This window comes from Canis lupus, chromosome 5 (genome assembly GCF_048164855.1).
Source record: "Canis lupus baileyi chromosome 5, mCanLup2.hap1, whole genome shotgun sequence".
NCBI lineage: Eukaryota > Metazoa > Chordata > Mammalia > Carnivora > Canidae > Canis > Canis lupus.
In genome coordinates, this window is record NC_132842.1 from 73,900,947 (window position 1) to 73,928,449 (window position 27,503).

The following is a 27,503-nucleotide window of genomic DNA, read 5'->3' on the forward strand; positions in this document are numbered from 1 at the left end:
AAGACTCTAGACTCTCACATTTGTGCTACCTTGAGAACTTTGCAAGTGAAAACACCCTTAATTATTTAGAGCAGGGCAGCCCGAGTGGCTCAGCTGTTTAGTGCCGCCTTCAGCTCAGGGCCTGATTCCTGCAGGAAGCCTCCTTCTCCCTCTGCCTGTGTCTCTGCCTCTCTCTCTTTCTGTGTTTCTCATGAATCAATAAATGAAATATTTTAAAAAATTATTTAGAGTATAAATATCTATTCTTTCATTCATTTATTCATAATAAAACAAAAGGATGTGAACCCATCATCCAACCCAAGAACTACAGCATCACTAAAAATTAAATCTATTTATGGTTTCCCCCACTCCATACCCCACGATATCACTGTTCTAAATTCTATATTCTTCATTCTATTGCTCTTTTTTTAAGTAGGTTTTTTTTCACACATAAATTATGTTGAGCCTTATGAATTTGCCATTTTTATAGGTCAAAACAGGTCACAACCCAGCAACTTCATATGGCTCAATCCAATATTATGCCTAAACATAGTAGTTCTGTTTTTATTTGAATTTTACAAAAAAGAAATCATTCCATCTATACTCTTCTAGGACTTGTATTTTTTTAATTAATTTTAGTAATCTCTATACCCAATGTGGCACTAGAACTCACAAATGCCAAGATCAAGAATCACATGCTCTTCCAACTGAGTCAGCCCCGAGGGACTTAAATTTTTCTTTTTTTTTTTAAGATTTTATTTATTTATTTATTCATGAGAGACTCACAGAGAGGGGCAGAGACAGAGACAGAGGGAGAAGCAGGCTCCCTGCAGGGAGCCCAGTATGGGACTCAATCCCAGGACAGGGATCACACCTTGAGTCAAAGGCAGATACTCAAATGCTGAGCCACCCAGGCGTCCCCAGGACTTAAATTTTTCACTCAATATTATATCACCATGGAGGATCCCTGGGTGGCTCAGCGGTTTGGCACCTGCCTTCAGCCCAGGGCGTCATCCTGGAGTCCCAGGATGGAGTCCCACGTCAGGCTCCCTGCATGGAGCCTGCTTCTCCCTCTGCCTGTGTCTCTCTCTCTCTCTCTCTCTCTCTCTCTCTCTCTCTCTCTGTGTCTCTCATGAATAAATAAAATCTTTAAAAATATATATTATATCACCATGATTCAGCCACATTGCTATTTTTCATTCATTTTCTACTGTTGTATAATTATTCCACATTTCTTTGTTTCCTGTCAATGGCATTTGAGTGTTTTTATTTTGGGGATACCATGAACAATGTTTCTACTACTATTCTTAGACATGGTTCCTAGTGCATGTGTGCATTTTTTTAAGATTTATTTATTTTAGAAATATAGCTCTCATGAGCAAAGAGAGGGACAAAGAGAATCCCAAGCAGACGCCCCCCCTGAGTGCAGAGCCCACTCGGGGCTTCATTCTAGGGCCCTGAAATCATGACCTGAAGATGAAATCAAGAGTAAGATGCTAAACTGACTGAGCCACCCAGGCACCCCATATGTGTGCAATTCTTGTGGTGGTACCCAGGAATGGACTTGCTAGGTCTTAGGATATACAGGTGTTCAACTGTACACAATGTGACTCGCTTTCTGAGCTCCAAATGAGGATATACCATGCCACTTGCCCCCAACTGAGAATGTGGACAAGATATGGTGGGAATTGTGGAGGGTTTCTGGTGGAATTGAGCACCTATTGTGTACACATGGTAGGGGACCCATAGAATGAGATGTTGGTGCCCTGAGAGATAAGATAGGGGAAAAAAGAAACCCAAGTGCCATGGAAATCATCTTCCAAGGAGTGCTCCACCCTGGCTGGACAAGGGGAAGGTTTGAGACCCAAACGGAGCAGACAAAGGACTCTATCCTAGTTGGCAGTATCTCCATCTAGGGTTAGGAGGTTGTGTATCTGGTATATCTGGAGCAGGAGAGGCTTAGGCCATGCTGAATTCCTCCCACCTACCAACCCTTACCCCAAAGATCTCTTTACATATCCTTTATCTCATTTTGCATCTGTTATCTTTTTTCATTCTCCCAATTGGAGAAGATACTATCATCTCCACAAATGAGGCTTAGAGAAGGGAAGTGCCTTGCCCAAAATCATGTGTTTTATTCCAACTGCCTGAACAGAGAATTGTTGCTTCCTTATCCTCAGTTTCCACATTTATAAAATGGGAACGATAACACCTAACCCACCTCACAGACTAGTGGGAAGATTAAATAATACCATTTAAGCTTGAGTCCTGGAGATGCTCCTTGAAAGTCACTTGTTTGAAAAAAAAAAAAGTGGGGCACCTGTGTGACTCAGTTGGTTAAGCATCTGCCTTAGGCTCAGGTCATAATCTTGGGGTCCTAGGATAGAGCCCCACATCAGAGTTCCCTGTTCTGCTTCTCCCTTTCCCCCTGCTCCTCTCCCTGCTTGTGCTCTCCCTCTCTCAAATAAATAAATGAAATCTTTTTTAAAAATAAAAATAAGTTAGGGACGCCTGGGTGGCTCGTGGTTGAGTGCCTCCCTTCTGCTCAGGGTGTGATCCTGGAGTCCCCCATATCAAGTCCCACATCAGGCTCCCTGCACAGAGCCGGCTTCTGTCTCTGCCTGTGTCTCTGCCTCTCTCTGTGTCTCTCATGAATAAATAAATAAAATCTTTAAAAAATAATAAATTAAAAAAATAAAAAATAAAAATAAATTAAAAAGAAAGAAAGAAAGTCACTTGTTTATTGGCGTTACTGCTATTATTAAATTGCTATTAAGGGGAGCAGGAGGGCAGCCTCGGTGGCTTAGTGGTTTAGCGCTGCCTTCAGCCCAGGGTGTGATCCTGGAGACCCAGGATGGAGTCCCATGTCAGGCTCCCAGCATGGAGTCAGCTTCTCCCTCTGCCTGTCTCTCTCTCTCTCTGTCTCTAATAAATAAATAAATAAATAAATAAATAAATAAATAAATAAATAAATAAATCTTTAAAAAGGGGGGGAGGCTGGGAGCAAGAACCCAGAATAGGCGGAGCCTTGACTTCTTGCCACCTTGTGATGTTGCCTCTTGCAGAGACTCCATAGGTTGTGGTAATCAAGGCTCACTTTGGTCGCCTCTGCTGTTCTGCGATGTGTCTTTCAGGACTGCACAGCCGCATCCTCCACCCTGCTTCTAGGCCCCAGAGTAGAGGTAGTTGTCCTCTCCCGCAGATTTCAGCAAACAGAGATGAACTGACCTGCGGGCAGAGGACGCATACCCTCTACTCTACCTCAGGGCAAAGGAAGAAATCAGAGCCCAGCAGTTTATTCCATCGAGAGCACCTAGTATGTGCCAGTCCTGCCTGGGCCCCAGGAGCATCGGGAGCAAGCCTAGACCCCGTCCTCAGGTCAGCAAAGGAGGGGTCAGAAGACAAGAAAACTGTGTGCTAATTATTACAAGACCGAAGTACAGAGAACTGTCCTAGTTAACGGGAAACCAGACAGGCCTAGGGGCCAGAGAAGGCACCCCAGGAGACCCATGCCCTTAGAGCTGGGCCTTAAAGAACTGCCAAGCGCTCTCCAGGTGCGCAGAGATTGCTAGGGCTCCCTGCCTGCAGGAGAGGAGACTGAACGCCAGCGTCGGTCTGCCCTGCCCGCCTCCCTTAGCCGGAGCAGACCGCACCGCCGGAGTCCGTAGGCGGAGCGCCCCAGCCGGGTGCCCCCCCACCGCCCCCCGCGCCCAGGGCGGGGCCTCGGCCCAGGTGCGCGGCGGCGGCGGCGGCGCTTCGCGGAGGCAGGAAGTGTGTCCCCAGCGGCGGCCCGTGCAGCGCTCCCGCGAGACGCTCACCTGCGCTCCAGGTGAGCGGCAAGGGGGGCGGGGGGAGGGGCCGAGCCGGAGGCGGCTCACCTGGCGGGACAGGTAAGCCCCGCGCGGGCCCGTGGGGGCGCGAAGCACGGCGACACTGGTGTGGAGAGACCCCCGAGGCTACACCTGGGCGGGGGAGGGTCCCGGGGCCGGTTCCGCGGGCGCCACCCTCCCACTTCCGGGGTGTGCGGGCCGGGCCGAGGAGCGGCCCGAGCGGGCGCCTGGGCTGGGCGGGCAGAGAGGGGGCCGCGGGCGCCCCCGGGGCTGCGCTGGCGGGCCGGGGCGGGGGGCAGCGTCGGGCCGGGGCGGGGGGCCGTGCACAGCCGGAGGAACGGTGTCGGGGCGGGCACGCGGCTGCGTCTGCCCCCGGGCGGGGGCCCCTGCAGCTGGAGAGGGTGGCGCCCGCCCCCAGGGCACTGCTGGCGTAGGGGCTGTGCTAATCGGAGGGGCAGTGCCGGGGTCTGGTCCTCCCTCGCCCCGGGAGTAGGTGCCCCCGGATGCCGGAGCCGCGGGCTGAGCCTTTGGGGCAGGAAATAGAGGGTGCGGGGATGCCGGGTGCGAGAGCCGAAGGCTCTTCCCCGAGCGGGCTGGGGTGCCCCTGTCGGCTGGGTGTGCAAGACTAGGCTGGGTACGGGGGTGGGGCCTGTCCTGGGGAACATCGGGAGGAGGGGGATGGTACAGAGACAGACCCCCGTGTGTGTGTGTGTGTGTGTGTGTGTGTGTGTGTGTGCGCGCGTGTGCGTCTTCTCAGGGACTAGGGAAGGGGGAAGAGCATCTAGGGAAGTTTGGTGAGGACGGGCTTAGGACCTTCTGACTCTGGGGAAGATCCCTGCAGTGACCTGGGGCGCCCAGCGTCCGAGCCCCTCCCACGTGCCAGGCACCGCACTAAGCAACCTGCAGGCAATATCTCATTTAAACCTTACGGTGACCCAGGATGATACTAATCTCTCCCCTTGTTAAAGTGGAGAAAACTGAGGCCAAGAGTTTTGCCCCGGGTCACAATAGGGTCAAAGGGTCCTCCCCTCACTTAACCAAGTGACCGGTGTTCCTAGGGTTTAAGGGGGGCGGTATGCAGCAACAGTTTGGGGAAGATAGAACCTGGAAAAAATGGACTGAGTTTGACTTCAGGAAGGTTTTGGACCTAGAGGGGTGGGGGAAACTGAAACAAGTTACTGTCCTTATCCTACCTAGGTCTTGGTCCCCACTTCCCTCTATCTCACCCACATTCCAGGTATGTGGCACAAAACAAAGTACATGGGCTCCGGAGTCTGGTAAACCACAGTACAAAATCCTGTTCCATCCCTTTCCAGCTGGGTGTCTCTGGGCAAGTCACTTCTGAGCTTCAGCTTCCCAATCTATAAAGTGGAGACAGAATACTTACAGAGCAATTGTGACTGTTGGGTAAAGTGAAAATCCTCCTGGGCCGGACCCGTTTCTGGCCCATTCACTACTGTTTCCCAGCATTTAGTACAGTGCTGGGCACATGATAGGTGCTCAGTAAACATTTGGTGGGTGAATTTAATGAATAGCAGCAAATCCTTAAGCCTTGGAGGCAGAGGAGTGACCCAGACCATCATCAGTAACCCCTTGATGTTTTTACAAACCCCAGGTACCCCAGAACTCAGTGTGGTTCAAACAGCGTAGAGGCACCTGCCCTCCTCATCCAAGGCCTGAGCCTGGAAGACTTGGGGCTTCCTGTGTGGTCCATCCATGGGTATAGGCTTGTCCATGGGGCTGGCAGCTGGCCACTTTGCCCCCTTCCTCCCAAGTAATAGATGGAATGAGGTAGTGGGTTAGAATCTGGGCTAGGCTGCTTGGGTACAAATAAATGTGTGGCTTGAACAACATATTTAACCTATTTGGGCCTCTCAGTGTATGGTAATAATAACAACAATAATAATACCTACAAATAAAGTTGTGAAAATTGGTTTAATATATTCACAGCACACAAAACAATAACCAACTCATTCACTAGAATACAGACTCCTGAGGTTAGGGAGTTCTGTCTGTTTTACCACTTGTATCCACCAAATTTAGGATAGTGTCTAGCACTCAGTAGGCCCTCACTAAATATTTGTTAACTGAGTGAATGAACGAATGAATCCATACTCATTCCCACATTGCTCAAACCAAGGCAAAGGTTTTTAACCATGGGCTGTCTGGATCATGAGGGACTTTTTTTTTTTTTTTTAAGATTTTATTTATTTATTCATGAGAGACACAGGGAGAGAAAGGCAGAGACCTAGGCAGAGGGAGAAGCAGGCACCAGGTAGGGAGCCCGATGTAGGACTCGATCCCAGGACTACGGGATCATGGCCTGAGCCAAAGGCAGACAGTCAACCTTTGAGCCGCTCAGGTGTCCCCATGGGAGACTTTCAAGTCACCTATTGCAATCTCCTATTTCATCCCCCTCCCCCGAGCCTGCTGCTACCCCCATTCTGGTCAGCCTAGAGCCTAAGTCCTTTTTTTTTGTACCCAATGGTCCTGGTTCTACTCTGAGGTCACAAAGAACATGTCAGTCCCCTGAAGCACTTACTGTGCCCAGCCCTGTTCCCACAATGAGGTGGAAGGGAGTCAGACACAGCCCCTGCCCCTTAGGGTCATATAGGCTTATCTTCAGTTCAAGGCCAACCCAGCTGACAGAGCCCAGCAGAAAGCTATGAGGAGAGGTGTTCCCGTCTGACTTGGGGAGCTGGAGGGGCTTTGGAGAAGGAGTGCCGAATGAGGCCAGGGGGGTGGATTCCATAATTGTAAGAATAGAAACTTCCATATCCTCTTACCCAGACACCATGGCCGACATTCCTTCCCTCCTTCCCCTTCTCTTTTAAGACACATGCACCTTCTGATTTTCTTGGGAAACTTTTGAGATTAGCTTGCTGACATCATGCTCCTTTACCCCTAAATGCTTCAATGTGTACTTCCTGAGAATAGAACATTGTCTTATTTAACCACAGTAATCAAATTCAGAAAATTTAACACTGGCATAATACTATTAAATAATATAGTCTCCTTTTAAATTTCACCATTTATCCACATCATCCAGTTTCCAATTTTTCCTCTTGATCCAGGATCCAGTCCAAGATCACACATTGCATTTATTTGTCATTCTCTTAAGCTGGGCTTGTCTGATGTCTCCTCATGATTACATTCAGGTTACACATTTTAGGCAGAAGCACTCCTTAAGTGATGTAATATCCTCTTGGTAGAGTGTCAGAGGCCCATGATGTCAGTTCATCCTATTATTGGTGACGTTAACTTCGATCATTTGATTACAGTGGAATCTGCCAGGTTTCTCCAGATTTGTTTAAATTTATTTATGATAGTCATACAGAGAGAGAGAGAGAGAAGCAGAGACACAGGCAGAGGGAGAAGCAGGCTCCATGCACCGAGAGCCCGACGTGGGATTCGGTCCCAGGTCTCCAGGATCGCGCCCTGGGCCAAAGGCAGGCGCCATACCGCTGCGCCACCCAGGGATCCCCTTTCTCCAGATTTTTTAAGTTCTCCCTGGCTGCCTCAAGTAGAAGGGAATGGAAGAGGATGAAATAGGAGCCTTGACAATAACCTGGGTGAGAGATGATGGTGGCCCTGTTTAAAGAGGTGGCATTTATTTGTCCACAGAAACACTGTCTGTTAGAGCCAAAACTGGGACTCTAACACAGATATCCTGATGTCCACCACATCACCAGTTCTAGGACCCCAATGCCATTAAATCGAGGATAGAAAGATAAGGGATCAATGTTGCAGAAAATCCAGGTTAAAAAAAAAAAAAAGAAAAAAGAAATCCAGGTTATTCCTGGCAGACCCCTATATGTGATCAAGGACCTTCCACATATTGCTATATAATGTCCCCTGACTCCCTCAGGCATAGTTATTCACTCCCATAATGCCTCGTATATCCTACACGTTCTATCTCAGGAGCTTTTAAGCATCTGTTTTTCCTACAAAACCACTAGTGAGTCACAAAAACAGGATCCATAGTTTATTTGTCTTTGATTTTATGGTGCCTAACATGGGCCTAGGCTCAGTGATTATGGGATGAATGAAATCTTCGCTCTGAGCTTGCTTGCAACCAAGTCAGGAAAGGAAAGAAGGTGTATTTTGTGGCTTGGCTTTCTTGTCTAATCAAAGGAAGCAAAAGAGTGCTTGGCGTTAAATATTGCTAAGAGAGCAAAACCGATCCAAACTGAAACATTGACAGGGGAACTGTCACACTCCCATGTCTGACTTGAAGGAAGAGGGGAAGGCAAGGTAGTGATGGTCAGGTTCTGTAGAAAGTCACATGGAAAGGCATTTGTTGAGAACCTCAGAGACTCTGTTGAGTAGGCTCACCAACAGTGGGAATAAACTGGGGGAGACCATTCCCTGGAAAGTGGTATCTCAGGAGATTGTGATAAAATATACATTGCATAAAATTTACCATCTTAAGTTTTTTAGTACCATTTTAACCATACAGTTCTGTGGCATTAAACACATTCACATTGTTGTGTAATCATCACTACCATCCATCTCCAGAACTTTTTCATCTTCCCAAAGTGGAACTCTACCCATGAAACACTGACTTCCCATTTCCCCCTGCCTCCAGCCCCTAGCAACCACCATTTACTTTCTGTCTTAAGGATTTGACTATCCTAGATTTTTCATATAAGTGGGACCATACAACATGTGTCCTTCGTGTCAGGTTTATTTTACTTAGCATAATGTCTCAAAGCTCATCTATGTTATGGCAGATATCAGAATTTTATTCCTTTTAAGGACTGAATAATATACCATTATATGTATACATCATGTTTTCTTTATTCATTCATCTGCCAATGGACATTTGGGTTTTTTCCACCTTTTGCCTATTGCAAAATATATATATGCTACTGTGTTACCTTGGCATACAGATGTCTGTTTAAGTCCCTGTTTTCCATTCTTTTGGGTGTATATACCCAGATTTGGGATTGCTGGGCCATATGGCAGTCCTGTGTTTAATTTTTTGAGGAACTGCTGTACTGTTTGCCACAGCAGCTGCACCACTCTACAAGGGCTCCACTGTACCCACATCTCCAATGCCTGTCATTCTCTGGTTTTTCAGTAGCAGCCATCCTACCGCATCCCTGGGTGTGAGTCCCAGGGCATTTCTTTTTTCTTACAGGTTTTATTTATTTATTTATTTATTTATTTATTTATTTATTTATTTATTCATGAGAGACATAGAGAGAAGTAGGCAGAGGGAGAAGTAGGTTCCCTGTGGGGAGCTTGATGTGGGACTCAATCCTAGGACTCCAGGATGACCCTGAGCTGAAGGCAGATGCTCAACCACTGAGCCACCCAGATGCCCCGAGAGATCTTTTTTAAGATTTATTTATTAATTTGAGAGGGCGAGGACGGGCAAAGGAAGACGGATAGAGAGAATCCCAAACTTTGCACTGAGCGCGGAGCTCAATGTGGGGCTGGATCTCACGACCCTGAGATCATGACCTGAGCCAAAATCAAGAGTCGGACACTTAACTGACTGAGCCACCCAGGCACCCTGTCCCGGGAAATTTTCACATGTAGGTTGGACCAGAGAGATAATTTCTTTGGGAGAGAGGGACAGTAGGTGAAGGTTCGTGGGCGTAACTGTCCCTTGAACCTGACTCCTTCCTGGCCTCTCCTCTACAGGTGCCTGACTGCAACAAATCTTGCAATGAGCCATGCCCCGCCCTGGACACCCCCGCCCATCATCTGGGCCCCCACGCTTGGGACCCTGGGAACAGCCGACAGAACTATGCCTGGAGACTTTTGATGAGCCGTCCCAACCTCCACCAAGCCGCCGCACCCGCAGGCCAGACCCCAAGGACCCTGGCCACCATGGGCCGGAGAGCCTTACCTTCATCTCCGGCTCTGCTGAGTCGGCTGCTGAGCCCCCAGCCTGTTGCCTGCTCTGGCGACCCTGGGTGTGGGACTGGTGCCGGGCTGCCCTCTGCTTCCGTCGCTGCCGGAGTTGCCTCCAGCGTTGTGGGGCGTGCATGCGGGGCTGCAGTCCCTGCTTATCTGCTGGGGACTCCCCCGAGGGGGCTGCTGAAGCCAACTGGGCCAAAGAACACAATGGAGTGCCCCCCAGCCCCGACCGCGCACCTCCCAGCCGGCGGGATGGCCAACGGCTCAAGTCAACCATGGGTAGCAGTTTCAGCTACCCTGACGTCAAGCTCAAAGGCATCCCTGTATATCCCTACCGCAGCGCCACCTCCCCAGCCCCGGATGCGGACTCCTGCTGCAAGGAGCCACTGGCCGAGCCCCCACCCATGCGGCACAGCCTGCCTAGCACCCTTGCCAGCAGCCCCCGGGGCTCTGAAGAGTACTACTCCTTCCATGAGTCGGACCTGGACCTGCCCGAGATAGGAAGCGGCTCCATGTCCAGCCGAGAGATTGATGTGCTCATCTTCAAGAAGCTGACAGAGCTGTTCAGCGTACACCAGATAGACGAGCTGGCCAAGTGCACATCAGACACTGTGTTCCTGGAGAAGACCAGTAAGATCTCGGACCTTATCAGCAGCATCACCCAGGACTACCACCTGGATGAGCAGGACGCTGAGGGCCGCCTGGTTCGCGGCATCATTCGCATCAGTACCCGCAAGAGCCGAGCCCGCCCGCAGACCACAGAGGGGCGCTCCATGCGGGGTGCTGCCCCTGCTGCTGCCCCTGACAGTGGCCATGAGACCATGGTGGGCTCAGGGCTCAGCCAGGATGGTAGGTGGGGTTCCACACGGCTGAGGGGCAGAGTGGAGGAGACTCTGGCCAAGGGGGGCTGCAATGGGTTGTGGCCACAATGGGCCCACCCCTCAGCCAGTCCCTGCTCCCTGTTGTCTTTTTCCTCCCCTTTCTCAACCCCTCTGTGTCCCCTAAGAGGCCCCTCTGTCCCCTCGCTGTCACCTGCCAGAACTTGCAGGCCTAGCCCAGGAACCCATGTGAATTTGGACCTCTGCCCTGGCCTAACCAAAACCCCCACACCTGCCCACTATCACAGATGCACACATACACGCATGCGAGCACACTCACACACTCAAGTTGTGTCTTTGTTTTAAACATTGGTTCTCTAAGTTGGCCCAGGGGTAGGTGACCCTGCCCTCGTCAGGCAGGGAGCTAAAGTGGGGGGTTGGGCTAAAAGGATGTGATAATGACCACTGCCCCCTCCTGTTCCCTCCCTAGAGCTCACAGTGCAGATCTCCCAGGAGACTACTGCAGATGCCATCGCCAGGAAGCTGAGGCCTTATGGAGCTCCAGGTTTGGTCCTGACCTGAGAGTGCAGTGATGGGAGTGCCCCGGGGCTCCCCCCTCCCCCCTGCATGTCCCCTCTCCCAGAGGGTGGGTGGGGATGGGATCAGAAAGGGGCCAGAAGCCTGAGCAGCCACAGACCCCATCCTAAGCCCCCCAGTCACTGGGGACAGTGAAGAAGGCGGAGGCCATGTGCTAGCAATGAACAGGCACCGGATGTGCTTTCTACTGCTGCCTTCTTGGTCTCCATAAGCCCCCAGGAATGGTGTCATTACCCTTTTACAGACAGTAAGGCTGGGGCTCAGAGAGGTCAAGAAGCTGAGTGGGTCATCCAGCCAAGATTAGACTGACCAGGCTTGAGTCCCACTCTGTTCCTTCTCAGCAGGCTTCTCCCTGCCCATAGTACCTGGATGAGCTCCTTCCCCTTTCTGAGCCTGTTTCCTCTTCCCTTCCCCTTAGGATACCCAGCCAGCCATGATTCATCCTTCCAGGGTACAGACACAGACTCATCAGGAGCACCGCTGCTCCAGGTGTACTGCTAACCCCAACTGGGCCCAGGGAAGCAACCCCTTCTGGGAGAAGTACAGCCCACAGCATGAAGAGGGGAAGCAGGAGCCCTTTTGGAGGAAGCTGGGCCATTAAGACCAGAAGCAGTGGCCACCCTGGCTCCTCCCACCTCGGTTGACTGGTTCCTGAACCATGTGCATTTCACTGGGCCACGGTGCCCACATCACCCTGGTTCCCTTGCTGGCCTGACCCCTGACTGGGCCTGTTCCTTCCTGCTCGGTCTTCAGAAGCCCGAATCATGGAAAGCGAAGACTTACAGTTCCTTTCTGGGATTGAATCCCAGCTCTACCCCAATTACATGCACCCATAATCATACAAAGTTCCTCCTCCCCAGGATGAGGGTGGGGGGAAAGGTGATAGCTCACAGAAGCTTATCTTGAATGGATTGGGTTGGGGGCAGGCAGGGTCTGTCTGGAATTCTGTGGGCAGTGCCCACTCCACATTATGTTCTACTGGTTCTTGGCTGATGTTCTGTATACTAACACGACCACAGTTGCAAGTACAAAAGTAGTAGATGACTGCCTGGTCATCTCGGCTGTGATACTGCCCTTTCTGTCCAATCTGCTGGACTGATACACAGAGTGGGAGACAGGATAGAGTGCCCAGCCTGCCTTAGCGTTATGGGGTCAGTCAGAAGGCTAAAATGAGAGCAAGACTGCCCACCTATGAGGTTCACTGAGTTCCAGGTAAAGAGCCAGTTTCTGTAGTTTCTGTACCTGAGAAAGGTCTAATAAGTGGTTTCCATCACTGTTGAGAGGTTCTTCTAGGCAGGCCTACCAACTCCTGAAGGCTGGCCTGTTCCCAGCCATTCTTGCAGCTTCCCCAAATCCTTTGAGCTTGGTCAGCCCCCACCCAGCCTGACTTGAAGACCCATCCCCCTCTTCCCGGTTCTGACAAAACACTAGGGTCTACTGGAATCTTCATGACCTTCCCAACAACCCTGGAGTGGGCTCATTCTTTGATGGACCGTGAGGCTAGGGCTCTGAGGGGTCAAGAAACTTGGTCACACAGCTAGTAACTGGCTCTGGACCTGGAAGCTGGCCTCTTGGCAGTTTTGCCTCAAAGCTGGCAAGCTGACCTGCTTGGGGCAGAAGTGAGGTCTGTTTGGACACAAGCCTAACTGAGTTCAGAAGGATCCTACTTAGCCCTCCCTCCCACACAGGAGAGTGTCGTCAGCCTCTCCAGTGAGGACAGAGCAAGCCCACCAGCCCATCCTTGCCCAGGATCCCCCTCCTTAGCCACTACCTCACCTAGAGCCCTCACAGCATCCTTCTATTGTCCTCATAGGCCCTTTCGGAAAATGACCAAACTACTTATCTAGCTCCCTACAGACACACAAGCCGGTCCCCTTAGGGGCTGTGACCATAGGCCCCAGTACCAGGGACAAACTGGCCCCTTTCCTGCAGCTCCGCCGTCCCATCCAAGGCCAGGCCTCTCCAAGACTGAGTGTGTCTACAGTGAGACACTGAGAGATGTAAATGGAATCAGGTCCAGCTGGTCTTAAGTTCTGCTGAGTCATGGGCCCCTTAAGAATCTGACGTTTATTCTGGTCCTATAACCAGAAAAACTCACCTATGCTCAGTCACAGAGACTAAAAGCCTTGTTTTAATTCTCCCTTTTAAGTAAAGAGAAACCGCTCCAGAGAGGTGTAAGGACTTGCTCCAGATCACATGGCAGGATCTGGGAGGGACTCCCAGCCCCCAGCAGGCACAGTGAGGCCTGCCCCCCACCCACCCTCCAGGAAAGGCCAGAGGGAAGAGGAGACACAGCTGGAGTAAATAGTTTTAATGTGTAACAGGAGGCCAACTGGGGAAGATAAGGCACCCCCCCACCAAGGCCCCAGCCCTTCTCCCATGATGCCCTGGGACCGGTGTGCCTGAGCGGGTCCCATGCCTGCCCCAGCCTTGAGGCCCCCAAGTCCCAGGGAAGGGTAGGAAAAGAAGGTGGACGGCTGGTGGCTCAGCCCCAAGAGTTCAGGGAGGCAGACACAGGAACTAGTTGAATTTGGCCTTGGAAAAATCCATCTCCGGATGCTGATCCATGAACCTGGGGAGCGAAAGTAAGAAGCTAAAACAGGCTGTCCCGTCCCGCACATGAGCCCCTTTCTCCCAGCTCCCCCACATCAGGTCTAATTTTCTTCAGAACCCTGAGCAACTTGGGAGCCAGGCCAGGCACTGGTAGCACCTCAGGGTCATCCCTTCCTACCCGGAGGTGGCTCTGCCCTCAAGATGACCTCAGAAAGTGACCAGAGTAGGCAAGCTCACACTATAAATCCATAAACCCGGCCACCTCATCCCGGAAGGGGCAGGGCAGCTCCTGTGTCCCGCTCCGTGACCCACTAAGTACTATCATCCAGGTCCAGGCCCAACACCTGCCTCCCCCAAACCCCCATCTCCGCATTGCTCACTTCTTCAGAATCTCCTGCTTTTTCTGCTCATCCGAGGTGGGCAGCCCCATGGACTTCTGCCTCTGGTCATACATCATCTTTTCCACCATGCTGCGGGTCTCACTGTCCAGGTCTGACAGCTGAGGGCAGGCAGTAACAGGAACAGCTGAAGCTCTGGGGCAATCCACACCCCACCCCACACCCTGACCAGCCAGGGCTCACCTTAGAGTTCTCAGGGTTGATCTTCTTGGTATTGATCTCAGGGTCACTGGACACCAAGCGGCTCCACCACTCCATCTTGTTGATCTGTGAAGGGGGGGGAAGGTAGCTCCCTCTGTACCCTAGGAATCACCCCTCCGCCTTTCCAGAACCCAACTCTCCTCCACAGCCTGCACCTGAGACCTGTGAAGACCTGTGTAGGGACCCAGGGTGCAGACGGGAGAGGTCTCTGCCCTCTGCAGTGGCTGGGGGAAACATGCTGACAGTTACAAATCAGTGTCATCAGGGCAAAAATAAGGTACAGAGGGAGCTATGCGTCCAGGGAAGGGGGGAGAGAAGTTAGAGTGGCAGCCGGGCCGGGCCTGAGGGACACTCAACACAGCTAATCAAAAGCATGGCAGGGCACCCTGGTTGGGAGGAACAGCAGACACAAGGGCACCGAGAGGTGAGGAAGAGGCAGGTAGGCTAGGACAGGCCTTAGGTTCCGGGGAAGCCTCCCTTGGACCAATGGCACTTTACAGACACCACGTTTATTTACTGGTGTCTTGTGTCCCATCGCTGTGGGAATGAGCAGAGGCTTTCTGAGGGTAATTCTCTACATTTTGTCCATTGCTCTTTCACCAGCACTTAGAAGAGTCTCTGGCATGTAGTAGGTTTTCAAGTTATTTGCTGAATTTAATGCACGTACAAACCTAACGTAAGGAAGATGCTTTGGTACCAAAGACTTTCAATTTTGATTCCATCCCTACCTAGAGGGAGAAGCCTGGCAAATCTCTGAGTTTCCCTTTTCCTGACTTTAAAACGGGACGGACCTACATTAAAACTCTTGTGCTGATTTCGTATGTCTACAAGGCCCCCAACAGGGTCCCTGAGTGAATGAGCAGAAACCCTCCCCTCCTTTCTCCAACAAGACGCAGACCCAAGAGGCCAGGCCGCTCACACCTTCTCCAGATGCACCGTCACCACCTTGCCGTCCTCAATGAGCCATGAGCTCTCCTCCACCTTCACCTCATTGTAGAGCTCCCCATCAATGACCGCCGGTTGTCCCTTGAGCCCCACCCGGAGGTGCCGCCGATGGATGTCCACCACCACATCCTTCCCCTTCAGCCGGAAGTTCACACGGAAGGGCAAGACCAGCTGCACGGGGCAGGAGAAGTCAGAAGGAGCCCCAGCCTGGCTCCCTAAGCTCCAAACCCTAGCCCTGGCCACTTACGTCCAGCTCCGACAAGGTCTGGGTCCAGCGGTAATTGGGCAGGTCCGCCCCGTTGCCAAGGTTGGGCTTTAGTTTCCCTTTGTCTTTCTCATCCTCCTCTTCCTCGTCCTCCTCAGCCTCCTGCTCACAGTTGGGGTGCTCAGCTACTTACCTGACAGACACAGACTGAACCCCACTGAGCCAGGCCCAGGGGCTGGCACTGGGCATACAGCCACAAGATGAAACAGACCTGGTCCCTGCCCACTCCATGGCCCACTGGGAGCCAAAGGTAAAAAATGGTTCTGATCTCTGGCTGAGAGGAACAGCATACCATGTGAAAAAAAAAAAAAAAAAACAGCTGGGGAAAGTGATAGAGATGGACCCACAGAACCTAGCTAGGGACCCAAGCCATGGGACTCAGAAAGAAAGCTTAGCACAAAAACAAAAAGTCACAAGGTAGCCATGGGCACGGTTGTTTTAAAATAAAACCAGACTGCCAAATGGTCAATTTTCTTTTTCTGTATCTGTAGGGTTGATACCCGTGGTGTCAAACCAGAAACTTTGGAAAGCCAAATGAATGCTCCAAGGATGGTTTGGGAAGCTGGACTTGAGTCAGAGGGAAGAGCCCTGGGATCCCTGGGTGGCGCAGCGGTTTGGCGCCTGCCTTTGGCCCAGGGCGCGATCCTGGAGACCCGGGATCGAATCCCACGTCGGGCTCCCGGTGCATGGAGCCTGCTTCTCCCTCTGCCTATGTCTCTGCCTCTCTCTCTTTCTCTCTCTGTGACTATCATAAATAAATAAAAATTAAAAAAAAAAGAAATAGAACAGATGGACCAAAATTTAAAAAAAAAAAAAAAAAAAGAGGGAAGAGCCCTGATACATCCCCCAGATGTATCAGAGCAGCCCACCACAGAGGGCGAGGCTGGGCTTAGTGACCCCAGCCCACCTGAATGATACTTATCCAGGCACTGCCCTCTCTGGCTCTTGGGCTCTCCTGCCAAGACTTTAAGGCCAGGGTTTTTTTTTTTTTCAAACCTGGTCTTGTGGTCCAATGTCTATGAGTGGGATCTTGAAGTGTGGGAAGGACCCCCAAAGCTGAGGGAGAAGGCATAAGGGAAGGCATTCCAGAGATAGAGAAAGGCTAGAAGGTCCCTGGAAGTTCCCAAGTCCTGACTAGTCTCAGGCACTCCCAGTCCATCTCACCTGCTTCCCTGGTGAGCCAAGGCTGCCATTCTTGAGCTGAGCTTCATGATTCTCTGCGTCCTTTTTCTGTGGCAAAGGGCACAGCAGTTGGAAAGAGTATCCTCATTGCCAGTGCCGATGGGGATGGGGACAGGGCTGGGGGAGCCCACTCTTACCTGGTCAATCTCTAGCTGCAGCCGCTCTGCCTCCTCATCAGTCAGCTCCTTGATCTGGGGCCCAGAGGTCTCTGATTTGGCCTCTTTGGCCAGCCTGGCTGCCCTCTCGGCCTTCTCCCGCCGCTCAGTCTCCTGCCGAGCTCTCTTCTCCCGTCGGGCCTTCTGTGCCAGCTGGTTATGGTGGTTGAAGGTCTGTGTGATGAGCTGGGGAAGGGAGAGAAGGCGATGAGGCACTGGAGCAGTGGCCAGTGTCCCAAGGCCTAGAGTCCCACCTCCATGTGCTAGGGTACCTGGGCAAGGCACTGTACTCAGAACCTCAGTTCCTCACTATAAAACGGGGATCACACTGTACACACGTATCTCAAAGCTATGATGAGAATACCTGCAAAGTACCTGGAGGGATAAACAGTGGCTACTTAAAAAAAAATAACCTATTGACAAAAAACACGGGACAGTGAAGTCGGACAAGCTGAGTTCTAACCCAGGCTATTACATATGAGCTATTATATTTTTGGCAAAGGACTTAACCTGTAAGAGCTTCAGATTCCTCATCTGTGAAGATGAATCCCTATAACCTCATAGGGTTGTGGTGCTCGGAGTCCTTCCCTACAGAGCAGGGCTGTTAGAAGCCAAACTCCACCCTCCGCCTGAGAGCACAGGCCCACACTGCCCAGCTCCTGACTGATCTCTTACCCACCTGTACCCATCTCCAGGATGGCAGGCCCAGCCCTGCAGCACTCAGCACTGCACCCAGGACTGCCATGGTAGCAGGGAGTCAGAAATAGCTTTCTTGAGGGAGGAGCTTAGGTTCCTCCTCTCCTCAGCCTACAGGCCAACAATGTCAAGTCCCTCCTCTCCTACTATCTCCCCAGGATGCTTCCAACCTGCATCCTGCTCCCTGCTGCCCAATATAATAAATATATAGTAATACTACTGCCACTGTCACTATCTGGCTGTGTGGCCTTGGACAAGTGAACAACTTTGACACTTTTTAAGCCCTATTTTCCCACCTGTAATGAGGATTGAACATGACACTTACCAAGAAGCTGGCACAGTCCCTGCCATATCACAGCCACATACTAAGTGTTAGCTGCCCAACATCCCTTGCCTGGTTGAGGCTAAACCAGTGTCAGCTGATCGGGCGAGGGGACAAGCACATTCTCTGCTATAAAAAATGCAGTGGGAGAGACGGCTCACCTGTTTATACCAACAGGTCTCCAAATGTGGTACCCCATACCTACAGCACCAGCATCACCCAGAATTTGCTAGAAATCCTAAACTTTGGCCCTGCTTCAGACTTACTGCATCAGACATTCTGGGTAGGGCTCAGCAGCATATATATATGTGTGTGTGTGTATATATATATATATATATATATACATATATATATATTTTTTTTTTTAAAGACTTTTTTTATTTGGAGAGAGACAGCATCTGTGTGCGAGCAGAGGGAGGGGGGCAGAGGAAGAATCCTGAAGCAGACTCCCTGCTGAGAATGAAGCCCAACACAGGGGGCTGAGATCCTGACCTGAGCTGATATCAACAGTCAGCCAGGTCACGTAACTCTCTAAACCACCCCAGTGCCCCAGCAATCTGTATTTCTTTTTAAAGATTTTATTTATTTATTCATGAGAGACACATAAAGAGAGAGGCAGAGACATAGGTAGAGAGAGAAGCGGGCTCCATGCAGGAAGCCCGATGTGGGACTTAATCTCGGGACTCCAGGATCACGCTCTGGGCCAAAGGCAGATGCTCAACCACTGAGCCACCCAGGCGTCCCAATCTGTATTTTTAACAAGCCCTCCTGCCCAAGTCTCAAGCAGACATGAGAGTCACACCTAGACTAGAGTTCCCGGACTATTCCTTGTTCCTATGTGACCCTGAGGTCATCACTCTGTGCTTCTATTTCATTATTTTCAAAAGCAATCTTGCATAAGCTGTTCTTTGCCTAGAATGTCCTTGTCCCTACTCCCAGGTCACCCGGCAATCTCCCATTCATCCTCTAGGACTAGTTCCAATGTCTCCAGAACATCATCTCTTCACCTTCAGTAGGCTCAGGAATACATCCAACACAGAAAGCCCAACCATGTCAGCCCACACACCTGGAAGAGGCCTTGCAGAGCACTCAGCACATGATCAGTGGTCAATCAGATGGTCAATACCATCTTCCAAACATCTCTGAGCCACAGCTGGAGGGAGGAAAGGGTCTGCAAGAGCTGAGACCTAGGTGGGGCTCAGGGTCACCAAAGTCACGAATGGACTCCTAGATGTAGGTTCTGGTAAATGTTCCCTGGCTTCTTATCCATTTGATGTCAATTCTTCCTGCTACCTCGGAACTCCCCACCTCATGCCACACTGTGGTAATTCCATACTTTGCAAGGCTGAACGGCGCCCAAAGCATCTCCCAAACCAAACGAGTTAACAAAATGGGGTACATATGAAAAATAAGTGGGTCACCCGCAGGCCATTCTGCTATCAATAGAATCAGTCATGAGACAATTACGCCAGTAGATGCTGTTCCACCACAGGGCCTTGGTCCCAAATCCCTAATCAGGAAGACCTTGAACTCAAGCCATTTGCCAACCAGTGGCCAAGGGGAGGCGGGAGCAGGGCCCTCCCTCTTCCCAGGTCCAGTGAATCATGTTACATCCCATTTGTCCTGTTCCTTCCTAGCTCCTGGAGGTTAGCTGAGGGCAGAGCTGAACCACCAGGCACAACCAAGGGCCAATCAGAGCAGCCTCTGACCCCTCCTCCCAATCTCCTCCTCCCAGCTTTACCTAGGCCCAGACCCAGGCAGAGACCCCTGGTGGTGTATAGCCTACTCAGTGGTGTCAACTGGCAGGCTGTCAGAGAGCCAAGCATCTGTCACTGGACACCTCTTTAGGAACCACAGCCCAGCAGAGTGGGGAAAGGATAAGGACAGTTGGGCTAGTTCTAGAAGACAGGTCTCAGACTGTTAAATGGGCATACCTGAACACACAGGTTTTCCCTGACCTAGGCCGGATGATCAGGGAGTAAAGAGTGGTCCCCATCAGCCTTGCCAGGAGAGACACTGAGAGATATTTAACCTGAATATGGCAGGGGCTGGGGTGGGGCAGTGTAACCCAAAACATCTGAAAGAGAGAACACACACTCCTGTTCTAGAACTTCATATAAATGAAATCATTCAATGAGTGCTCTTTTTTTTTTTTTTTTTTTTTAATGATAGTCACAGAGAGAGAGAGAGAAAATGAGAGAGGCAGAGACACAGGCAGAGGGAGAAGCAGGCTCCATGCACCCGGAGCCCGACGTGGGATTTGATCCTGGGTCTCCAGGATCGCGCCCTGGGCCAAAGGCAGGCGCCAAACCCCTGTGCCACCCAGGGATCCCCTCAATGAGTGCTCTTATGTGTGTGTCTTCCTTTAAAAGGCTGAACAATAGGGGATCCCTGGGTGGCTCAGCGGTTTAGCGCCTGCCTTTGGTCCAGGGTGCGATCCTGGAGTCCCGGGATCGAGTACCGTGTCAGGCTCCTGGCATGGAACCTGCTTCTCCCTCTGCCTGTGTCTCTGCCTCTCTCTCTTCTCTCTGTGACTATCATGAGTAAATAAATAAATAATCTTAAAAAAAAAAAAGGCTGAATAATATTCCTTTAGATCCATTATACATATATACGACACTATTTACTCATCCATCGATGGATGCTTGGATTGCTTCCATCTTTTGGCTCTGTGCATAATGCTGCTATAACATGGATGTACAAATCTCTCAAGAACCTGCTTTCAAATCTTTTGGGTATGTACCTAAAAGCAGGACTGCTGGACCATACAGTAGTTCTATTTTTAATTTTTGATGAAGTGCCATGCTGTTTCCTACAGCAGCTGCACCATTTTATATTCCCATCAACAATGCACAAACGTGCCAATTTATCCGCACCCTTGCCAACACTTAGGAGTTTCCTGGTTTTTTACAGAAACCATCCTAATGGGTGTGAGGTGATATTTCAGCATGCTTTTATTTGTATTTCTCTGATTAATGATGTTGAGCATCTTTTATAATAAAAGATTTTTAAAGAGCCACAATAATTCACTTTTACCAGAAATATCTGAAGATTAATTACCCTTTTCTCCACAGCCCTGTTAAGAATTGGTTTCGGGGCGGGGGGGGTTCTATTTGTCACTTTGGCAGGAAAAAAGGGGCATCTCACTGTTTATTTCTCCTAGATTTCCTTGATTACTAGTCAAATTGGAGATCTTTTCAAATTTCTTTGGATCTGCTCTTGGAATGGCCTATTTTTCTGTTTATCCTTTTCTTGTCAATTTACAAGAGTTCCTGCATATTGAATCAGTCATTAAATTTTCTGTCCTCTGCACTGAACATTTTTTCCAAATCTATGGTTTTCCAATGAACTCTGTATGTCTCTTTTGTCAGACCCACAAAATCTTTAACGTTTAAAGAGGTAAAAAGCTACTTTTTCCCTTATGGCCTCCAGGTTTCTTTCCTTTTTTTTTTTTTTTTTAAAGATTTTATTTATTCATTCATGGGAGACAGAGAGGCAGAGACATAGGCAGAGGGAGATGCAGGCTCCCCATGGGGGGCCTGATGCAGGACCCAATCTCAGAACCCTGGGATTATGACCTGAGCCAAAGGCAGAATTCAACCACTGAGCTACCCGGTGCCCCAGCTTCCACGTTTGTAATCTTGCAAAGCCTCCTCCACACAAGATCATACGGTTTCCTAGCTTTCCTTACTAGACCCTTCTTGGTCTGCAATTTATTTTTACATATGAATAAAACAGATGGTATACTTTTGGTTCTTTATAGAAAAACAAAAAAAACAGCCAGTTGTAGCAGCAACGACTTAATCATCTTTTGGGTACGGAACTGAATTACTCTAGCATATTCTGAATTCTCCTGTGTTAGACTTTTTCTGGGTTCTCTATTCTGTTTCACTGTTCCATTTGTCTCTTCCTATGTCAATAACACTGATTTGATCATATGGCTTTCCTCAAATCCACAATCCTTTATCCATAATTCCTAGCCTCAAAAGCTATAAAAAAAATATAAAAGTGTTTTTGGACTTAGAAGTTTGTGACACGAAGGTATTATAGTCTTCATATCTCCCACTTGGTAAGAATATTGATATACATTTCTCTACAGAAATACTAATGCTTCTTTACAGGATGCTGCTCCTAACTCATGGAGCATACATTACATACATTACTCCACTGTTAAACTACTGTAAGTATAGTATATGTAACTATATCACCTCCTAAAATCCAAAGAATTCTAAATCCCCAAACACATCTGGCCCCAAGAGGTTCAAAAAAGGAGGGGGATCCCTGGGTGGCTCAGCAGTTTAGCGCCTGCCTTTGGCCCAGGGCGCGATCCTGGAGTCCTGGGATTAAGTCCCACGTCGGGCTCCTGGCATGGAGCCTGATTCTCCCTCCTCCTGTGTCTCTGCCTCTCTCTCTCTCTCTCTCTCTATCATAAATAAATAAATAAATCTTAAAAAAAAAAAAAAAAGGATCATGAACTTGTGGCTCAGTTGGTTGGGTGTCTGACTCTTGACTGCAGCTCAGGTCACGATCTTGGAGTTGTGGGGCTGAGCCTCACATTGGGCTCCCCACTCAGGAGGGAGTTTGCTTCTCTCTCTTTTTTTTTTAAGATTTATTTATTTATTCATTCAGAGAGAGCGAGAGAGAGGCAGAGACACAGGTAGAGGGAGAAGCAGGCTCCATGCAGGAAGACCAATGCGGGACTCGATCCCGGGTCTCCAGGATCACAACCCGGGCTGCAGGCGGCCCCAAACCGCTGCACCATCGGGGCTGCCCGGAGTTTGCTTCTCTACCTCTTTCTCTGTCCCTCCCCTCATGGACTCTCTAAAATAAATCAATAAATCTTAAAAAAAAAAAAAAAAAAGGACGATGAACTTGTATTCTCAAACGCCACCCACTTCATCTACATGACTTCTTTTTATCCTCCCAATAGCCCTGTAAGGTAATGATTAAGACTTCTTTACAGGTAAGAAAAAGTGAGGCTCAGAGAAAAAAGGATTCACCCAATGCCACACAGTTGTCAAGGAAGGGATGGGGAACTGGGATTCCAACTCATATCTGCCTGACTCCGGAGCCCATGCTCCTAACTAGTGCACTTGAAAATGCTGTATGTGGTGGCCTGTACACAGTAGGCACTCAATATAAAAGTTATTGTGCTACAAACGGAAACCAGGTAGGAAAGCTGGATATGTTTCTGCCAGCCCAAGGGTCTGATCAACCACCTGGGAAAGAGCTTTGTTTCTATGAAACAAAGAACCAAGGAGCATGACAAGGTCTAAGACGGACCAGCAGACATCCAATATGTGGTGGTTTTATCACCCCACACTTGTAAGATACCACTTCCTTTTTTTAAAGATTTTATTGATTGATTGATAGGTGGGGGGAGGAGTAGAGGGAGAGAGACCATGTCAAGCAGATTCCTGGCTAAGCACAGAACTCGATATGGGGCTCAATCTCACAACCCGAGCCAAATCCAAGAGTCAGACACTTAACCAACTGAGCTGCCCAGGCACCCCAATACCACTTCCTCATATCACTCAACACTCTCTTCGTCCAGCTCTTACTCATCCTTCATACTTCGAGCACCAATGTCTCACAAAGTCTCCCTTGAGCCCTCAGCATAGGTTAGTCTCCATTTAATGCTTCCAGGACTTCTCCCTAACACCCATGACTTCACTTTTTAGGGGATGGGGGCAGGGTGCTACACTGTGAGATCCAAGTACACAAAGACCATTTCTGTATTCACCTCTTTATTCTAAAGGGTCTGGCTTAATACCTACCAAACAAAGCATTAGGTGTTCAATAAATATTCATTGAGTGAATGAATAAATGACTACTATTATGCAGTCTGGCCCAAAGAAAAACAAAAGGTGCTGGTGCTGGGATGCCTGGGTGGTTCAGTGGTTGAGAGTCTGCCTTCAGCTTCAGGCATGGTCCCGGAGTCCCAGGATCGAGTCTTGCATCAGGCTCCCCACAGGGAGCCAGCTTCTCCCTCTGCCTGTGTCTCTCTCTGCCTGTGTCTCTCTCTGCCTCTGTGTCTCTCATGAACAAATAAAATCTTAAAAAAAAAAAAAAAAAAGAGGTGCTGGTACTAACACAGGAAGAATATCTGAGCCAGAAGTGGCCTACAGGTAATTCTACCTTCTTCCATTTTGCAGACATGTAGATTGAAAGGACCAGAGAACTAGTGGGAAATCAACAAAGCCATACAGCTTAGCCAAGATCTCGGGACTCTCCATGTCCCGGCTAGTGTGTCTATGACAGAGTAGCCTCAGATCATTAAGATCCAGTATAGAGCACTCCAGTTTGTCAGACCCCTGAAGCCACAGAAAGCGGTTTGCAAAACTCCTTCTTGTTACTATGTCTCTTTAGGTAAAAACAAACATTATGGTCCTAAAAATATTTGTTCAGTGAGGTAACATTTTCATGACTTACCATTTTCATGACTTACCAATCTTCAAAAATATAATTAAAACCTAACGAATCAAAAGGAAGTTCAAGGTCTCAGAGCCTGTAGCACAAAACGCAATCCCCAAATCTATGAACTTTGGGTCACAGTATCTGGGAAGACTGGGATTAAATGGTTTTAAGTTTTCCTGTATTTCCACTCTCAATTTCCACTCTCATCTCCAGCTAGGTAATTAGATAAAACTTCCTCAATGGAAAAGGAACCAGGAAGCATGGTGTCGGGCAGAAGGTAGTTTGACAACAGACTCTGGTTTGAACCCTGGTTCTTCTACAATTCAGCTCAAGATCTTATACAAAATCCTACTCCCTGAGTGGCACAGTTGGTTAAGTATCCACTCTTGGTTTCAGCTCAGGTTGTGATCTCAGGGTTGTGAGATCAAACCTGGCGTCAAGCTCCACATTCTGCTCAAGACTCCCTTTCCCTCTACCCTTCCTACCCAGCTCATGTGCATGCATGAATGCACATGCTCTCGCCCTCTCTCGCTCTCTCAAATAATAAAGCTTAAAAAAAAAAAAGGACTTTGGACAAAGTGCCAAACACCCCTTGAGCCAATTTCATTTGCAAAATGGGAATAGTAACACCTGGCCTTCTCAAGCTGCTAAAGGATCACAGGAAATAGGAGTAGATAAAGTACCTGGCAAGGAGAGGGGCTTCAATACATGACAGCTTGCTTCCTTTCCCTGACTCTTTACCCTTGGCATTTTACTTTTACTGAAGGTTGTTATAATGCCAAAGGAAGATTACATGTGCTTTCCTTATGAAGAAACAGGTTCCAAAGGGACAGCAGGCCCCAACACTCACCTTCTCTGCCATCCCCTCTTCTCCTCCAACAAAAAAATCTGTTTTGCGTCGAAGGAAGCTGAAGAAAGTGTTCACAAGCTGGAAAACAGAGAAGACTGAAGCTGTGGAGATGCCCCCAGGGAGCCCTCAGCTGCCCAGAAACCAGATCCTAGTCCAGGAGGGAGTCAGAAACTTGGTAGTTTCCTCCTAAGCCTCTCATTGGACAAGACAGGCTCCCCAGCAGGCTCTACTTTAGTCACCTCCACTAGGAGGCCTAACCTAACCTGATTTAGGTGGCCAGAAAGGCAGATTTCCATCTCCTGTGTATGTGTGCCTGTGTTTCACATTCCTTGTGGCTCTAGAAACAGCCTAAAGATACAGAACACTCCTCTGCAACCAGGGCTTAAAACACCTAGGCCCAGCTTTCCTTCCAGACAGTGAAAAGTCCATCCAGACTGGCAATGGCTGAGTTACTAGGGCAGAGCCAGAAAGAGGGGAGCCACTTCAAAGGTTAAAACCAACTAACTCTGGCTGGTACAGTAAAGTATCCAAGTGGTTAATTAAGCACATGGGTTTGATTATCAGACTGATAATATATTAGCTGTCACCTTAGGGAAGTTTCTTAACTCTAAAAGAGAAATAGCAGCCAGCCTATTTCTAGGGATCTTGTGAGAATTAAATGAGATAATGGAGGTGAGGGCCTTAGCAATGTCTGGCCCAGAGCAAGAGACCTCCTGCCAGAGTGAACGATTCACACATAGGTACCATGAACTGTGGCTTATTCTGTCTACATCCCCAAAGCCTGGCATCAGATCTGGCTCAGTGTATATGCTCAGTAAATCTTCTGCTGAATGAAATGATCTAGTGGTGTTCTAGAGTTAGCATATACAAGCCCTTTTACTTGCCCAAATGAGTGGTTCTAACTCTGATGCTAGACTTTATCTTCATGGTTTGAGTTTCTACTTCTAGATAATTTTTTGATTCATTCAAAAATGAACTCACTCCGAATCCTATTTGGGATCAACAATTTAGGAGGATGGGAGAGGGAAACTTTACACAAAAGCAAAGTAGTAACTCTTCCCACCTCAAAGGGCTTGAGAGTCCTTGGTCTCCACCGGTGCCCAGCTAAAAGAATGGGAATGGAAAGCTCAAAGAAAACTTGCTCCCAGTGAGACACAGAACCAGCACACTGGCCTAAGGAATCTGGTCCTAATTCAGGAACCTGCTGGGTGATCTGAGGCAAGTTCCTTCAGTTTCTCTTCAGAATTAGAGTTTTGGAACTGATCCTGATAGGCTTTTCTACTTCTAACTTTCCATGGTTTTGGTCCAAAACACCAACTCCAGCATCTATACCAGTACGTCTTTGTGTTATGTGTGGTCAGTACGCATGAACTGTGCTTTTGAAAGGGCCTTTCCAAGCTCCATCAGGGCAAGGATAGACTTCTGCTCACATATACACCCAGGACCCAATCCGGTGAGCATCTGACACACATCACTCAACAAATATTTGTTGAATGAACAAACCTGCTTATTGTGAATTCCTTACTGTCCTTTACTTCAAGACACTACTCTCCTCACTACTCAGAAGAGACTTGTGGCTGCCTCAAAGACAAAAGGAACTGAGGCTTGCTGATATGGAAAGGCCCCTTACTGGTAGGTGGTGGAGATAAATGGTGAACCCAGGCTTCCTATTCCCCATTCTAGGCCTGAAAGGACCACGTGTTAACATCACTCCGCCCCGCCCCACCCCCGCACCCCCCCACAAGCATTCGTCAGCTCGGTCCAGGTCTTGGTAGATGCAAATGCCAAAGTCTGGGATGGTTCATCCTAAGAACTGCTCTTCGGGGGCGGCCATCAGTAGGGATACGAGGCCGGAAGCATGTGTGAGAGCGGGGGGGACGGGATAAGGGGGGCGCTGCGGGTTTTCCAGGGCCGCGTTCGGAGACGCAGGAGTTGCTAAGACAGGAACTCCTGAGTGGCGCCGGGGGGCCCAGCACAGAAACGACTGAGGCCTTAAGGGCGGCGGGGAGGCCAGACCGGAAGCTGGGGGCGCGCAGAGATGGAGGCGGATCCCAGGAACCCGCGAGGCCCAGAGGTGGATCTCGGCCCCCGAGGGTAGGGAAGCGGAGGGAGCGTGCCAGCGCCGCGCGGGCGGGCGAGCGCCGTAGGAGCAGGCCAGGCCGACGCCGCGCGGGCCGTTACCTCCTGCACGCCGCCCTCGTGCTGCTGCGCCATGGCCAGCAACATGCCGTCGAACCGCTCCTCCTCCTGCTCTCCGCCCATCGCGCCGGCCTCTCGCCACACTCCGAGGGCCCAGCTCCGCGCTCGCGTCCCGCGTTCTCCCGGCTCCTTAGAGTCGCGTCCGGCCCAACCGCTCCAGCCGTCCGCCTTCCGCAGCGGAGCCGGAAACACGCACGCGCCGCGCGGCCGGTCCCGCCCTCCCGC

The 27,503-nt window shown here is 49.8% G+C and overlaps 2 protein-coding genes across 3 annotated transcripts; one reads left to right on the top strand and one right to left on the bottom strand.

Moving 5' to 3' along the window:
- Positions 1-3,664: 3,664 nt before the first annotated feature.
- KDF1 (keratinocyte differentiation factor 1) lies at positions 3,665-13,624 on the top strand. Of its 2 annotated transcripts, none has more exons than XM_072827632.1 (4): positions 3,665-3,808; positions 9,462-10,529; positions 10,989-11,063; positions 11,514-13,624. In XM_072827632.1, exons 2-4 carry the CDS (start codon positions 9,494-9,496, stop codon positions 11,594-11,596), a joined length of 1,194 nt encoding a protein of 397 aa, XP_072683733.1. In that variant the 5' UTR covers positions 3,665-3,808; positions 9,462-9,493; the 3' UTR covers positions 11,597-13,624. The 2 variants fall into 2 exon arrangements, with proteins under 2 accessions (XP_072683733.1, XP_072683731.1); XM_072827630.1 differs by having other exon boundaries at positions 3,751-3,869.
- Positions 13,392-27,472, bottom strand: NUDC (nuclear distribution C, dynein complex regulator). The gene is made up of 9 exons (XM_072827633.1): positions 27,261-27,472; positions 25,080-25,157; positions 16,777-16,980; positions 16,622-16,687; positions 15,440-15,559; positions 15,169-15,363; positions 14,230-14,313; positions 14,029-14,147; positions 13,392-13,667 (listed from the first exon to the last, which is right to left on the bottom strand). The coding sequence occupies exons 1-9, from the start codon at positions 27,339-27,341 to the stop codon at positions 13,616-13,618; spliced, it is 999 nt and encodes a 332-aa protein (XP_072683734.1). The 5' UTR covers positions 27,342-27,472; the 3' UTR covers positions 13,392-13,615.
- Between the last annotated feature and the right edge of the window lie 31 nt (positions 27,473-27,503).